Genomic DNA, 15,138 nt, shown 5'->3' on the forward strand with positions numbered 1-15,138 from the left:
TGTGAGTCTTTGTTCTCTTTATTATCCTGCCTGTTCTGGAGTCTCTCCTGTCGTGTCCGAACACAGAGAGTCTCTGCAGAGACCAACCTTTACCACCAGCCTTGAAAACCCCCCAGTTTTTCACTTGTTACTCTGTGAGATTCTCCAGCAAAACTTTTTTTCTCCTGCCTACAACACCACATCTGTCTGCAGGAACTGGAAAAGTGAAAGATGTGTCCCAAAACAAAAATGCATCCCCAGGAGATGCGTGTGGGATACGGGGAGGTGCAGGACAAGGGGACGGCCCTTCTTTACCACCTGAGGTAGCTCTCAAGAAGTTCTCAGTTTACTCCTTTTTTTGACTTAACCAGAGGGTTTTCAGTGCTTCACAGGGGCTGAGGAGCAGAGCTGAAGTGGGAGAGAAGTTTTGTGACCTTACCTAAAAAAAAAAAAATCTCCATGGGCTCTTGTGATCGGTGCTGGAAACTCTGGAGTTACAATCTACTCCCTCCTCTGTTGCTGTGGTTTTGGAGTTGGGATAATGCAGGCAAATCATTGTAGGGAAAATGATAACATCCAGCTGAACTTGAAGAGGGGCTGCTTCTCCCCCCTTTTGGATATTAGGTTTTAGGGAACCAGTGCCCAGACTACAAGTGGAAAGTGTGCTCCAGTTGCCAGACTTGGCTCTGGATTTGGGAGCAATCCTACTGCACTGTAGTAGTTTACTAGACACCCACTCTAAAAAAAGGGTTGTTGAACAACTGCCAGTTAGAAATCTGGCCTGGGCCTGACTTACAAATGGAGTAATTTCCGTGATTTTTAGCAAACACATAAAAAGCAGCAGAACAAAGCAGAGGGAATTCCATAGGTGGGAAGCATGCCTGGAGTCACAAGCACTTTGGAACTACTTGGAAGCATCAGTGTAGCAAAATTTGTCAACTCTAGCAAGCAGTACAGGCTCCATTGCAGCAGGGATGTAACATCTGCCATCGGACAAACCCAAACCTTCCCCTCTTTAAGGTACAATTCCACCCTGGCCAATCTTTCTGCCTTTTTCTCCCCTTCCAATCCCAATTGTTGAGCTCAACTGATCAAGTGGGAGGCCAGAGAACAAATTTTACTCTGCTTAACCCTCTGAAAAGGTAAGTTTGCATAGGAAAGAGGGAATTTAGAGCGTGATTCCTGAGCAGCAGGGGGTCATTTAGGATGAATGCTGACTATTCAAACCAGTGAGCAATTAGCACAAGAAAGAATTAGGACTAACTGGGAAAAATGGGTGTTTTCTGTCTGTCCCTCTAGATGGTGCTGTGCTGTAGCATGAGAGAAGAGTGTAAAATGTACAACCATTTCACTAAGGTGTTGTCCTGTGAGGGCTTTGCCTCCTGGTTATGTCTCTTGCATGAGGCTGCCTTCCTTCCCGGGGTTTCCCAGAAGGAGGTGGATCCCATACCTTGTCCTACTTGCCTGGTTGCTGTTGCAGGACGTGGCTCCACAGGTTACTCCTACCACTGTGTGTCTGTGTACTCCAGGAGTAAACCTGCTGTGCAAGGCAGATGGAAGGAGCTGAGAATATTGACACTTGCTAAATGAAAGGAGGGACACGGGGGATTCTCATACTTACATCATCCTGCCTCCCAAAGCAGGAATATTTCAGGATCTGTTCTCAATTCCCTCCAGAATCAGGTGCCTCCAGGCACAGGGGCCCATCCTTCCTACTGTACATTTTTAACTATTTTACTGCATTACAGTCCCACCCTACTCTGCCTGTGCATGGGCAGCTCAAAGTCCAGATCAATTTACCAAGCAGCTAATTAATTAAATTCTTCCTGTTTTGACACCAATAAGACTGTTTAGTCTGCAATACGTGGTGGAACATCACCCTAAAATGCCCTCATCCCCAGTCCTGCAGGTCAGAGTGACATGACATCCATACCCTTTACCTCTGCAATGGAGAACTAGCATATTTAGCAAATAAAGGTGGTGGTGACAGCAGCTAAGGAATGACAGGTAACATTTACAAAGCCATTGAAGTGATGATAGAACTGAAACTTGGGAAGGAGCCGTGCTGCCCACACCCCTGTGCCTTTTGCTCAGCATGCTTCAACAGAAGAGTCCTTTAGCAATGGGCTGGCAGCTCAGGATGGAGTCATGAGACCAAAGTCAAGGCTGTACAGAGTCCAAGGCAAATGGAAGAGAATTTACACTTCCCCGTGTTTCCTCCCGGCGGCGCAGAGCTCCCCTCAAACCTGGCTGGTGTGACGTGGTCCTTCTGTCTTCAGAGCCCCTGCAAGGGAGAGAAGCCCTCTTGGACCTCACCAGAGTGAGGGTTGTGATGGGATTAGCACGGCAGCTGACAGGACGGGAGCAAGAATTTAAAAGGTTTTAATCCTTCCCAGCAGATGATTCCTTTGGAGGTGGAGCCCTTGCAGCCCTCGTGGGCACAGCTCCCCATCTGCAGGGGGTGCTGATGATTCCCAACTCAAGGGGAAGGGGCAAAGGACGTGTAATTCCATCATAAAAGTGAATGTGTGTGTTGGTTTGGGGTTTAAGGTAGGATGACTACACCCACCACCTCAAGGCACCTGTGTTGCTTCTGAGACCCAGAGGAGGAGCACAGCCATGCTCCAGGAGTCTCCCATCTGCCTTTTCTCCAGCCCCACAGCACCTAACTCACTTCAGGGAGGCTGGAAGGTGGACACACACAAGCAGTGACTGAGTTTCCTCATCCCCTACCTTGGTGCCGTTCATTCTGCTGTCTCCTCTCCGCTATTCCTCCACAGGCACAGCACAGTTTTCCTTGTTTTCTGAGGGAATCGCAAGATAGTCTGTCCTGTAGTTGAAAGGGAAGGAGGAAAGCATAACCTCAAGTGCTACAGTGCAAAAGCCACTTTGGGTCCATTCACCTGGAGGTGACAAATGTCACCTGTAGAAGATGCTCGTGGCAGGAAACTCCCCTTGGCATAGTCAGGAGCAAACACAGAGCCTTCCCTACTGGAAAATCCTACACATACAGCCTTCCTACTGTGTTCAAAGAGCACCCTTATCCATGCCAAGTGTGGAGAAAGATGGGAATGGGCCAGTAAGAAACCAGCCCTTCCAGGAGAGCATCTCCACGCAGTCCAAACCAGGCCACCCTGGGATACCACAGTGTGGCCACGCTCCCCACCTGCACTGTGGAAGTGCCTCTTGGTACTCCTAAACATTACAGGGATTTCTGGACACCCAACTAGACCATGCAATAGCAAGATTAAGTTTTCTTGCAGTCTGATCTGGCCTGGGACACCTGAAGAACCCTGGCAAAACAACTGGGACCTCCAGAGATCCCACACTTACGCGTTTTCCTGGGCAGCCTCCTCTGCCTTGGAGACTTTCCTGTAGCAATAGACCATTTCTATCAGCAGCCACAGGGTGAGGAAGACCAGCAGAATATACATCATGATTTCTGAGATGACAGAGGTGAAGTCCTCTCCAGCTGTTAAGAAAATGAAACAGTCTCTGATCGTGGGAGCACAGCAGCTCCACGGACACGTCCCACCCTTGTGTCATCCTTCCTAGATGAAGATATCTCCTTGCCAGAGATACCCAGGTGCCACTAGGCTGTGAGGGGTTAAAAGAGAGGGACCAGGAGAGGCTGCCAAGAGCAGCAATCCCACGGGGTGCCTCCAGTGGGATCAGACATGATGTGATCCTCACGTTCTGTGCCACCCCCACATCCACAGGGATTGCTCACCCTTGGCCTGTCTCATCCTCACGCTCTGTTTCCTCCCTGCGTCCTACTCGCTGGTGCTACTTGCGATCAAAACACGGAGATGCTTGTGGGGAAGAGGGAGGGGAACACCCAGCAGGAAAACAGGAGGGCTGAAAGCTCCCGCCCCTCTCTGAGAGAACAGCAAAATTCCCACTGTTCTCTAGCAAGCCGGGGTTCCAGGCTGAACCGAGCAAACCCGAGAGGAACAGAAAGACTCAGGAGCACCCGAGAGGGAAGGAGGGTGGAAGCAAGAGAGTGATATCAAAATGGAGAATGAGCCGTTCCCGCAGGGAGGGGGCGGCAGCAAGGAAACGCTGCGGCTTCCCTGGGAAAGGCGGTGCTGTAGCATCCCGGAGCCGCCGCAGGAGGAGCTGGACACCCCTGCTCGCGCCTGCCCAGCTGTGCCCAGCTGTGCCCCGGCCCGGCCGGCTGGCTGTGCCTCCCCACGCTCACACACAGCCCTGTTTGCAGCCAGCAAACAGCGGGCAGGTCCGTCCTGCTGAGCCCTGTTGGCGAGGACAGACAGACTGTGCGGCGGCTCAGCCCCCCTCTCCTGCGTTGCCACGGCAAAGCCCATCCCTGGAGGACAACACCCTGGAGGACAACACCCTGGAGGACAACACCCTGGAGGACAACACCCTGGAGGACAACACCCACGGCCAGAGGCGGCACAACACGCTCCCTGCCAGCCCGTCCTACCCTCCTCCACCACGGTGAGGTGGATGAGCCGGGAGCTGGTGAAGAGGGGCCGGTGGATCTCGAACTCAAACTCCCGGGTGATGTTACAGGTGTAGATGCCAGAGTCGTTCAGGGTCACGTTTACCACGGTGATGGACACGTCCTGCATGTCTTTGCTCCCGTTCCACTGTATCCGACCGCTGAAGCGGGTCGGGAATTCTTGGTTGGTTTTCCTGTACTCGTAGATCTGTGAGGGAGCGTGAAAGGGAGCTCTGGTTAATCACTGACAGGAACAGCATCCCCCTCTAGCTACACCCATGGATGTTCTGGGCTCCCTTAGTAACAGCAGCTATTCATATTCCATCATCCTTTACCTCAAAATATCAGGCGACTTTAGAAAAGACAGAGAATTGAATTATCCCAAAACTGGCGTCTCCATCACAGGGGCAGAGAAACTGAGGCACAGAAAATCACTGACACACGTGGACAGTGACACGAAAAAGCAGCAATGGAACTAAAAACCAGGATCCTGCAAGTCTTTGTGCCTGTCAGCCACTGCATGTAAGATCATCTTGAGAAAGAACCACAGAATATTTACAGCAAAGACAAACAGTCATTTTCGGGAAGCCCTGAGATGAAGGATAAATATGACAGTGGGATATTCTGGCTGACCACAGTCCCCATCATTACACTGCCTGTCCCAGCTCACCTCCATTGGCATTCTTTGGGTTGCCACTGGTAAATAAATATATCACCCTGAAAGTGAATCCCCATCCCCACTCCCTCAGCGTGGTCCCTTCAGTTGTCAGACAGAAGGAGAATATTTGTCATCTTGCCTGGCCCTGCTCAGTCAAGATGAAATGCAGCCACTGATCTAATGCTCCATACTCAGATAAAATAGCTAGAAAGAAATATGCACTCAGGTTTACCTCCATTTCACCATCCTTTCTTGCATCCCAGTTGCCCCCCATCTGTGCAATTTCCATTTTGATTCACTCTGGAAATGGATTTTACCTTTTCCTGACAGGGATCCAAAACAAGCCCCAGAGATCCTCCCACAGTCAGGATAACACTGCTTTCCCTGAGGCAAAATAAAGTAAATCCTGTCCTGCAGTTTTCCTGGAGGCCAATTTACCTTCCAAAATAACAGCTTTGGGATTTAGAAGGGATTCAGACCTGGCCAAGGGTACCAAGTGTCACTCTATACTTCTGCCTCCCTTCTTAGATACTGGACTTGAGGTATTCAAGGAATGAACTGGAAACTGGCATTCATGTATCCATGACCCAAATGTTTGAACTCTGGAACAGATTCTAGCTTTTCTTGCCATGGGTTCATGCTGTGCCCAAGTGTGAAAATGGGCTAAGCAAGGAAAAGACACCTTAGTTGCTGTTCAGAATTGGTGCTGGGTGAAAATGCTGCAGAAATTGTGAAGACCTGCAGCTCAGAGCTGAACTCCAAGCTCGTCTCTCTGCCAAGATACAAAAGCAGCCCGTGGGGCATTTCTATAGACTTGGAATCAGAGTGTGGCAGAAAGCTTTTGTTCATTTCTGGGTCTCTCTCCCTCCCTTGCACGGTCCTCCTTGGGGATCCTGCCCCAGGGCAAACTTACACTGCCACAAATACCTCTTGGCTTCTCCCACACGAGTTCACTGGGCTGTGTTTCACTGTAAGACCTATGAAAACAGGTTCCCAAACATACATACGAGTTCATCCTTTCCACCCTCGGGCCTGTAGTACCATTCCACCACCGTGCTGGCCGTGACCTCTTCCCTCTTCATGCAGGAGATGCAGAGCAGCTTCATGTCTGTTCCTTGGACAGCCTCTGTCTCAGATGGGACTTCAACACAGACTGCAGAACAAGCACCAGCTGGGGGAAAGGAGCAGCAGAGAAGTAGTGTTAAGATAGAATTAGAGAGACATCAGTCATCCACATCTTAGCATTTATGATCACATTGTCATCCCCCATGGAAAATGGTTTGATTCATTACCAGCACCGTCTGACAACAGATTAAGTCTCAAATGTCAAATTTTACCAACCTTCCTTCTCTGAGATATTAATAATTCATAATAATTAACAGAGGCTGATCATTTCACACAGATTCACCTCTCCAGGATCTCCTTTGCCACAACTTTCATCTCTCCCCTCGTAATTAATGCCACTTTAAAGGCATTGTTCATTCCCTCCCATGCGTGCTGAGCATGCTCCTGCTCCAGCAGCAATTACAGTCTGGGGTGGGGGAAAGCCCAGAATTCCAGTGAGGAGGAACAGCTCGCTCTTTGTGCTAAGTTAAAAGGTCTGGATGCTTTAATCCATCAATGTGTTCAGAATCCGTGAGGATTTGCCACCCTTCCTGTCTCTGGGCTTCCTGGGCAGTACTGGGAACCAAGGGGCTTGGACATGAGTGAATTTGGCAGCAGGAGGAGTTATTGATTTCACATGCATTCCTGCTCAAAATGCTTCCAATCAGGTCTGTGCTAATGCTGGAAACTCTCAGCTACTGCTCTTGCAAAGAAGGGGAAAATCGTTGCATGTGAAAGCACAGACTTGGGCAGGAAAGGATCGTTTCAGCACAACATCTCAGCCCAAATCCCTGCTGACATTTGTCCCCTGGGCTAAACAATACCGGGCTCTGTCTGCCCAAGCCTGTCTCCAGAGCCCAGACGCTGACTTTGCTGGCTGCTCCCTCCTCCCCAGCCTCAGAGACACCATTAACCCGCTCTCTGGAGCACTGTATGATCCCGGGAACTATTCCTGGAAACAGGAGCCCGATTCCAGTTCTCCCGTACTACCACAGCTCCATGAGTAGCACCAGCGTTCAGGGAGAAATAAGGAAAAGCTACAGGATCCTGCTTTATTCCAGTAAAATCAGATGCACACAAACACACACACACACAGACATGCACCCCACACACAGGGCTGGAGGGACGTGCACATCAAAATGTGGCCGTGCTGGCAAGACCAACCCACCTTTCCCTGTGGCAGTTACAATTGCAATAAACTGATTTACTCCAGTTTGTACAGACTACACGGAAACTAAGCACCAACACACGGCTTAATGCTCTGCACACCCTCCCTGAAGGCGACTAAACGTTAAATTACACTGCAAATTTCCAAACAACAGCAAACAGCAGAGGACATGCACATGCTTTGTGCCGTGAGTCCCCTCAGCACCGAGGGGGTTTCTCTGCTCGTACCAACTCCGTCACATTCACACCAACTCTGCACGAACGTAATTCCCTTCTCTCGTAAACAAAAGAAAACAAACCAGCCAAACAAACAAAAAAAAAAAGCCGCTCGGAAAGCAGCGCGAAGGGAGCCCTGCTAGGAGATTTAAAGCAGCATCCTTAGGAGATGTGGGAATGGAAGCACCTACCCCAGAGCAGCAGCACGAGCGAGGACGCCCAGAGCATCGGCGGCAGCGCAGCCATTGTTCCGAGGGCTCAGCCTGGGCAGAGGCTCCTTCCCGAAGATGCTGCTCCGCTCCTCGCCGCGGACGCGGCGCAACAGGATGCCGGGCGAGCGGGAGCCGCGGGCGCGCTGGGGAGGCGCGGGCGGAGGATCGAGGTGGCCCCGAGCTCCGGGCGAGGGCAGGGCTTGAGGGGACCGGCGGCAGCACCACGGACAGAGCCCGGGGCCGGACAGCTCCGCTGGGCTCCGCGGGGCGCGGCCGGCGCTGCGGGAGGAGGATGCGCTGGGGCCGCGGGTGCGGGAGGATGATGCGCGGGCGGGCGGAGGCGGGAGGATGCGGGAGGATGAGGGAGGATGCGGGAGGATGAGGGAGGATGCGGAGCAGCAGCAGCAGCGGCAGCAGCAGCAGGTGCCCCGCGCGGGGCGCGGTCGCCGCTCTTTGTTCCCGCGGGATGCGGGGCGCGGATCCCGGGCGGGAGGAGGATGCCGAGGATGCTGAAGCAGCCCGGGCGGGGGGCACGGCCGGCACAGGCATGCGCGGCCACCTCCCCCGGCCCCGGGGCGTGCAGGGCTCCTCCCGCTCCCCGGGGCTCCAGTGACCCCTGGGCTGCCTCCCTCTCTCCCTGGCTAGAGGGGGAATATCATAGGATCACACTGGAACGGACCTTAAACACCACCCAGTTCCACCCCCTGCCACTGGCAGCGACACCTTCCACCAGACCAGGTTGCTCCAACATCCAACCTGGCTTTGAACACTTCCAGGGATGTGGCATCCACAACCTCCCTGGGTAACCTGTCACACAACCTGTCACACCACCACACGGTAAAGAATTCCTCCCTAACATCCAACCTGAATTTCAATTTGCACCCCTCACTCCTTGTCCTGTCTCTGTGGCTCAGCACCACATATCAGCATCACTGTCCTGCCTCCAAAAAAAGCCAAGGGGGGAGGGTGGGGGGAGTTATCCCTGCAGGGTCACAGAAAGGCCTCTGCTGTAATAAGTTTAATACTAACATTTGCACGGCTCTGAAGGTCATGGTTGGAAATACTGGGAAATCCTCTCGCCTCATGTTCCAGCCTGATTCCCGAGAGTTTAATGCCAGCAGCAGGCTGGGCTTTCTCTCCTTGGACCGTGGCCACCATGCCCCGGAGGGTTCCTCCAACTCTGAAGGTCACAGTGGACAGAGAGGGGGAAATGAAGTGCTTTTTAAATGCGCTCCCTCTTTTTAAAGCATCTGCAGCTCGATGCACAGCACAATTAAACCTGACCACCCCCACGGGGGAACGACATGGGAGCGACTAGCAGTGCCAAAACTCAGAGTGCAGATGGCCAGACCCACCCACCCAAACAGGGGCATTTGCAGCCAGCAGAAAGCACCAGGTTGAGCTGCACACGGTGCTGGGGGTGTCACTGTCACAGCCCTGGGGGGGCACGGGGGCTGAGGGCACACACTTGCACTCAGGTCCCTGCACTGCTTGAGCAGAGCAGGCACAGAACAAAGCCAGCACTTTTCCTAGACATCACCTAATTGTGTTTGTATCAGCAGGCTGCATTCATCATCTGCCAAGAGCCACACACAGCCACTGCCTCCACGTCACCCTTCACAGGCTCCTGTGACGGCTCCAAGTAATTCCCAGCTAAGGACATCCTCCTCAGGCCTTGCTCTGCTTCACTGTGCTGACAGCACAGGTTACTCTGCCCTGTTCCAACCCACGGCTGCTGTGAGCCCTGAAACCTTTGCAGCCCAAAATAGTCCAGCAGGGACCAACCACAGCCACGGCAGCCCCTACATGCTGGCTGGCAGGTCTCACTGTCCCTCTGCTCCCAGCCTTCATTCTTTCCTTCCTTCCTTCTTTCCTTCTCTTCCTTCTTTCTTTCCTTCCCTTCCTTCTTTCCCTCCTTCCTTTCCTTCCTTCTTTCCTTTCCTCCCTTCCTTCATTCTTTCCTCCCTTCCTTCTTTCTTTCCTCCCTTCCTTCTTTCTTTCCTCCCTTCCTTCTTTCTTTCCTCCCTTCCTTCTTTCTTTCCTCCCTTCCTTCTTTCTTTCCTCCCTTCCTTCTTTCCTTCCTTCCTTCCTTCCTTCCTTCTTTCCTTCCTTCCTTCTTTCCTTCCTTCCTTCTTTCTTTCCTTCCTTCCTTCTTTCTTTCCTTCCTTCCCTCCTTCCTTTCCTTCCTTCTTTCCCTCCTTCCTTCTTTCTCTTCCTTCTTTCCCTCCTTCCTTCTTTCTCTTCCTTCTTTCCCTCCTTCCTTCTTTCTCTTCCTTCTTTCCCTCCTTCCTTTCCTTCCTTCTTTCCCTCCTTCCTTCTTTCCCTTCCTTCTTTCCTTCCTTCCTTTCCTTCCCTTCCTTCCTTCTTCCTTTCCTTCCTTTCCTTCCCTTCCTTCCTTCTTTCTTTCCTTCCTTTCCTTCCCTTCCTTCCTTTCCTTCCCTTCCTTCCTTCTTCCTTTCCTTCCTTCTTCCTTTCCTTCCTTCTTCTTTCTTTATTTCTTCTCCTACCAGCAAAATTCTCAAAGAAAACACCTATTTAATGCGTCTCCAGGAGCCAGGTATGACTGGGAAGACAAACAACTTGCAATTTGCAGATGCCAGCAACAGACTTCCAATTCCCCTTAGAAACCATCCATCATGGATGTCCAAACCTTAAAATCTGACTTTTCTCCATGGGAAGACAGAACAGCAGCCACAACAGCCAGAGCTGATGGAAGGCTCTAGTTTAATGTAGCCACTAAAGTATTTTCTTTTCTCCCACTGCACCCTCCCTTTATTCACAGCTCCACAAAGGGAAGGGCAGGTTAAGCCATAGGATTTGCTCCCAACCCTTCTGGAACAGTCCAGCCCATGTGTGGTGGATGAGTGCTGATGGTGGGGTTTTACAGGCACAGGAACCACTGGGCAATGTCCCTGCCTGGTCCAGTTTGACAACCACCTGTTTCACAAAGTACTGTGGAAGTCACATCTATTCCCAGGAAGCCCTGCCAGCAAACCCAGGGCAGGGATCAGCAGAGCTGCACTGTTTGTGCTCCTGCTGCTCTAATTACATCTATCACAGAGAATCCTGCCAGGGAGCAGAGAGAGGGTCCAAGAGGATTAAGAGGAAGCAGCAGCTTTACAGCACTGACTTGGTCAGAGCCACTGACTGACCCCTCAATCCTTTCTGCTCCTGCCTCAGCTTTGCAGCTGCTCAGGTAGAAACAGAAACCTTTCCTCCTCTAACCCCAGGCACTCCAGAACTCACCTGCCAAGCAATTTAAATTACAAACATCTTAAAAAAGCAATGACAATCACTCAGGTACCAACCTCAAGCAGTTCATGCTAGACTGGTGTAGTAGCTGCTGTTTAAAGAAGGGAAATTGGGCCCTGAGGTGAAAAAAAAAAACCTCTAGTGGAACTGGCCTTGGATTTGGGTGGATTTTAACCTCAGGAGTTACAGGTCAGGGAGATCACACCCTTTTCTCCAGCTCTGGAGAAGTTTATTCTTCACCTGGGATTGCTTATCTAGAGCATCTTTCATGTACCACAGACAAGATCAAAGGTGATTTGAAATAAATACCTGTGGTTTATTAACCTGCCACAACCTGTGCTGGCTTTTGTTTTCACAGAAAACTTCCCCACGCTCATTCAGAGACACTGTTTGCATTCAGAATGAAAGAATAACACAGTTTCATTCTCCCTGTAATCTGGGCTTAGCTGGGAACTACTCCAATGTCTGCCTGTTTAGAACAAGCAACAAACACCTCCCGGCCCTCTTCAGGAAAACTTGCAAGTAAAAGGGATGTTGCACTGGGAGCCCGTCTGAATTGGGAGCTGCACAAGGGGTGGAGAGCAGGGATTGTTCCAAGCACATCCCACAGGATGCACGGTGCCATCCTGGCACTCCAGGGGAAATGGGGAAGGGGATGGAATGTCGAGAGAGAGAGAGAGAGAGAGGGAGATCTTGACTGTCGAAAGAGAAATCTCCGCGAGAGGCAGCCCAACTTATCATGCGGGGGTTGCCATGGCAACCCACCCAGTTAATGCTTCGCAGGAGGAAAAAAAAAAAAAAAGAGAAAAAGGCTGAAAAGGCTGGCACTTGTGCACAGGCACAACAAGGAGAGGAGATAAAAATAATTTCAGCACCCTGCCCCCACTAATCCCTCACTGCCATGGTCCCCGGGGCTGGGATTTGGGAGTGGGAACGCAGCCCTGCGTGTCTGGGCTCCCTGGCACAGCCGCCCCGGCGGCTCCCTCTGCCATCCCGATCACATCGGTGCCAACGTCCTCTCCACTGAACAGCAGCACGGCCCGGCCCCTGCACAGCCCCTCCTGCTGCCAGGAGCCAGCACACACCCACCACCGGCTCCCAGACGCCATCCCAGCCCTCCCGGCCACCAAAACCAGGAGGAGAGAGCCTGAAAAGCCAGAGACCCCCTTCACACTTCTCACTGCTGCTCTCACAGAGCTGCCTCCAGCCAGTCTGAAACGAGCAGTGCTCTGCAGAGAAGTCATCCGGGATAATGGATGCCAATTTAGAGATGTTGAATGTAATGGATGTAGGCACCCTTCCCACGCACTCCCCAATCCGTGCAGCAGAAATCTGTAGCACGGGGAGGCTTCTCTGGTTGCCTTCACAGGGTGCCTGGGGGGTTATAAAGGCTCATTCAGTTCTCTCTTTCCACACCCAGGTTTTAAAATGCGTTTCCCGTGTACCTGCCAGCACCTGGATCCTCCGAATATCTGAAATTACAGACAGCTCCAGCTGTGCCCTTCCCACACCTGTGCACCTCCACTTCCAGCTGATGCACAGTTCCCAGTGCTGGGAACAGCTCTGCAGTCTTCAGGGGGACCCAGCCCCCCTCCTCACCCACCCCATCCCCAATATTCCAAATGATAGTGCCCCATTAATGCTTTAAGCTGCACCTGGAGTGACTCTGCTGTCTTACATGTTCTCCCTGCACAAACACCTGCCTGCATTAGCATTGCATCTTTTTTTTTGCCAGATCAATCTCCCCATGCAGTGTAACAAAGTGGGGGAGAATCATCCCCATGATTCCTGAAAAACCTGCTCCATCCTGAGCAACAGCCCTGTTTGCTGTCACACACACACTGCAGGACCTCTCTCCACTACTTACAGATGGTGCATGGTCTGAATTTACTACTCTCCCTTTCTGCTTTCCCTGAGGGCCCACAAGGCCCAGTCCCTTTGCCATCCTTATGTCCCAGAGAAAACCCAGGCTGTTCCAATTTATCCTCGGCTCTGAGAACTGTTTTCCTGCCAGGACTAAGAATAAGGACTGGGTTTTAGAGAGTCCTCCCCTCTGTGAACAAGAAGTGCCCCAGCAAGGACACTGCCCAAGCTGTCTGTGAGCCTTTCCTGCCTTCCACAGCCCTGCTCCCTGCCAGGGAAATGCTTCCTTAAATGTGGAGCAGCCTCCCATCAGGCAGAGCCCGCGCATGCACAGAGGCCTGGCAGGGTCTGGGGACTGGGATCCCTTGGAGCAGCAAACAAGGCTGGGCTGAAAATTCTGAAAATTCCCTCCTCCACATCCAAGAAACACAGGGAGCTGCATTTCTACACGTTGCTGACATGTGGCCATAAATTAAATAAACACTTTTTTTTTTTTTTAATGCAGGCCACGTCTGGAGGTGTGTTACTGTACACATACATCCTGGAAATTCTAAGCCCTGCTGTCAGTCCAGGGGCTTTGGGGTATTGTTTTCTTGGATACTGTGCCAATAAAATCCAGCAGTGCATCTGCACGTAGGCAAGGCTTTGTGTGCTGGAACTGCAGGGCTCTTTTACCAATCCCAGCCTAATGAGGTGGCACTTTCACAGATATGCTTTTAAGACTCTCCTCAGCTCATTCACTTTAGCAGTGGATGAAAACCCATTAGCGTGTCAGATTGCCACACGTATTCATTCACATTTGCTCATTTAATTTCTGAATTCTCACCGCTAGTAAAACAACACAAATGCATCAATTATTTTAGCTCGTGCAGCGATTGCATTTTTGGAGAGAAAAGCTTGTTCAGCAAATGTTGCTGCCTTACCTTGGCTGCTGCTTTCCTGAGACATGAATAAGGTTGGATCTCCTCCCAGCTGTCAGTGAACATGGACATACACCATTTCCAAGCCCCTTAGAAGACCAGGAGACTTTGTAATGGAGATGTTTCTCTTGCAGAATCAAGCCTCCCGTCGTGAAACAGAATTTTTGGGGGTTTTGAGCCTTTATAATCCTCCATCTGCCATCTGTGGGTTTCCAGCTTTGTCCTCCTAGTAGCACATTGTCATCATCTTTCATCTAAAATGACAAAGATGCATGTAATACATTAGACATCACACAAGAGAAAGGAGAAACAGTTTTCCAGCTTAAATATGACAGAATTGAAAGGTCACAGAGTCACAGAATATGCTGAGCTGGAAGGGACCCACAGGGGTCAGGGAGTCCAACTCGTGGCCCTGCCCAGGACCATCCCCAAGAGTCACACCCTGTGCCTGAGGTCTTTTGTCTTCTGACAGCGAGGAACATCTCCCTGCTCAAATTTAAAGGTGCTGTGTAAAACAGCAGAAGTCACACAGAGATTTGAACCCGTAAAATGCCTCTTTCTTCCCCCCCCCCCAAACCACCACTTTTCAAAGGGAATTCCTTGCTGGCACTTCAGCCCCTACGCAGGCACCTTCTCCTGCCTGGGGATTCTGCTACAGTTTGCTTACTTTTGGTAGCTGTTTTATTAACTTGAAACAAAGAAACAAACAGAAAAAAAAAAACACAAATAAATTTAGAGTGATCGTAACTTTCCATCCAGAGGCCACATCCTTATAGGGAGGGAGAGATTATATGGAGAAATCCCTGGAGGGGGGCTTGGGGGAAGGAGAGAGAGAACACGTATGTGCACACGTGCAGGGGGAAGGCATTCCCGGGGCTGTGCAATCCCGGAGAACAGCGGCAGCATTCCCGCATTCCCGGCAGGTCGCGCTGTGCCTCCGCAGCGCCCGGGGCGAGCCGGGCTCCGCTCCCGAATCCCGCTGGATGAAACACAGACTTGGGACCACGGAGCCCGTGTCGCTGTTCCCGTGTCCTCCGCGTCCTTCTGGAGGCATCCGCTCCTCGTCTGGTGCCACCGAGATTAATTATTCACCTCCCAGAGCCCCCGAGACTCTTCACTGAGCTGCACTAAGAGCTCAGTGGAGCCTTTCTGCCCCTCGGCTCAGTGGCTGCGAGTTCTGCAGCTGCCCCGGAACAAAGTCGTTTCTCCAGGAAAACTCCCTTTAATTTACCTGCAAACAGATGGGGTTATCTGCATCACACCTTTTCCCCGCTTTCTGTGAAATGCTACAGAAGTACATCA

At 51.4% G+C, this 15,138-nt stretch overlaps 1 protein-coding gene across 3 annotated transcripts; it reads right to left on the reverse strand.

Moving 5' to 3' along the window:
- SCN3B (sodium voltage-gated channel beta subunit 3) lies at positions 1-13,962 on the reverse strand. 3 transcript variants are annotated; one of them, XM_032709407.1, is made up of 6 exons: positions 13,840-13,962; positions 6,110-6,273; positions 4,427-4,652; positions 3,313-3,451; positions 2,713-2,809; positions 1-2,263 (listed from the first exon to the last, which is right to left on the reverse strand). In XM_032709407.1, exons 1-5 carry the CDS (start codon positions 13,862-13,864, stop codon positions 2,746-2,748), a joined length of 618 nt encoding a protein of 205 aa, XP_032565298.1. In that variant the 5' UTR covers positions 13,865-13,962; the 3' UTR covers positions 1-2,263; positions 2,713-2,745. The 3 variants fall into 3 exon arrangements, with proteins under 3 accessions (XP_032565298.1, XP_032565297.1, XP_032565299.1); XM_032709406.1 differs by lacking the exon at positions 13,840-13,962 and adding an exon at positions 7,781-8,297; XM_032709408.1 differs by lacking the exons at positions 1-2,263; positions 2,713-2,809; positions 3,313-3,451; positions 13,840-13,962 and adding exons at positions 3,479-4,306; positions 7,781-8,312 and having other exon boundaries at positions 4,366-4,652.
- Between the last annotated feature and the right edge of the window lie 1,176 nt (positions 13,963-15,138).

The sequence above is a fragment of the Chiroxiphia lanceolata genome, chromosome 23 (assembly GCF_009829145.1).
Source record: "Chiroxiphia lanceolata isolate bChiLan1 chromosome 23, bChiLan1.pri, whole genome shotgun sequence".
Taxonomy (NCBI): domain Eukaryota; kingdom Metazoa; phylum Chordata; class Aves; order Passeriformes; family Pipridae; genus Chiroxiphia; species Chiroxiphia lanceolata.

Excerpts from the sequence above, each read along its gene's own strand:
- SCN3B (XM_032709406.1), bottom strand. The coding sequence starts at position 7,835 with ATGGCTGCGCTGCCGCCGATGCTCTGGGCGTCCTCGCTCGTGCTGCTG. Across the intron at positions 4,653-6,109 it reads AGGGTGGAAAGGATGAACTC|ATCTACGAGTACAGGAAAAC; the intron begins GTATGTATGTTT and ends GCTCCCTCACAG. Across the intron at positions 2,810-3,312 it reads GAGGCTGCCCAGGAAAACGC|GACAGACTATCTTGCGATTC; the intron begins GTAAGTGTGGGA and ends TTTCAACTACAG.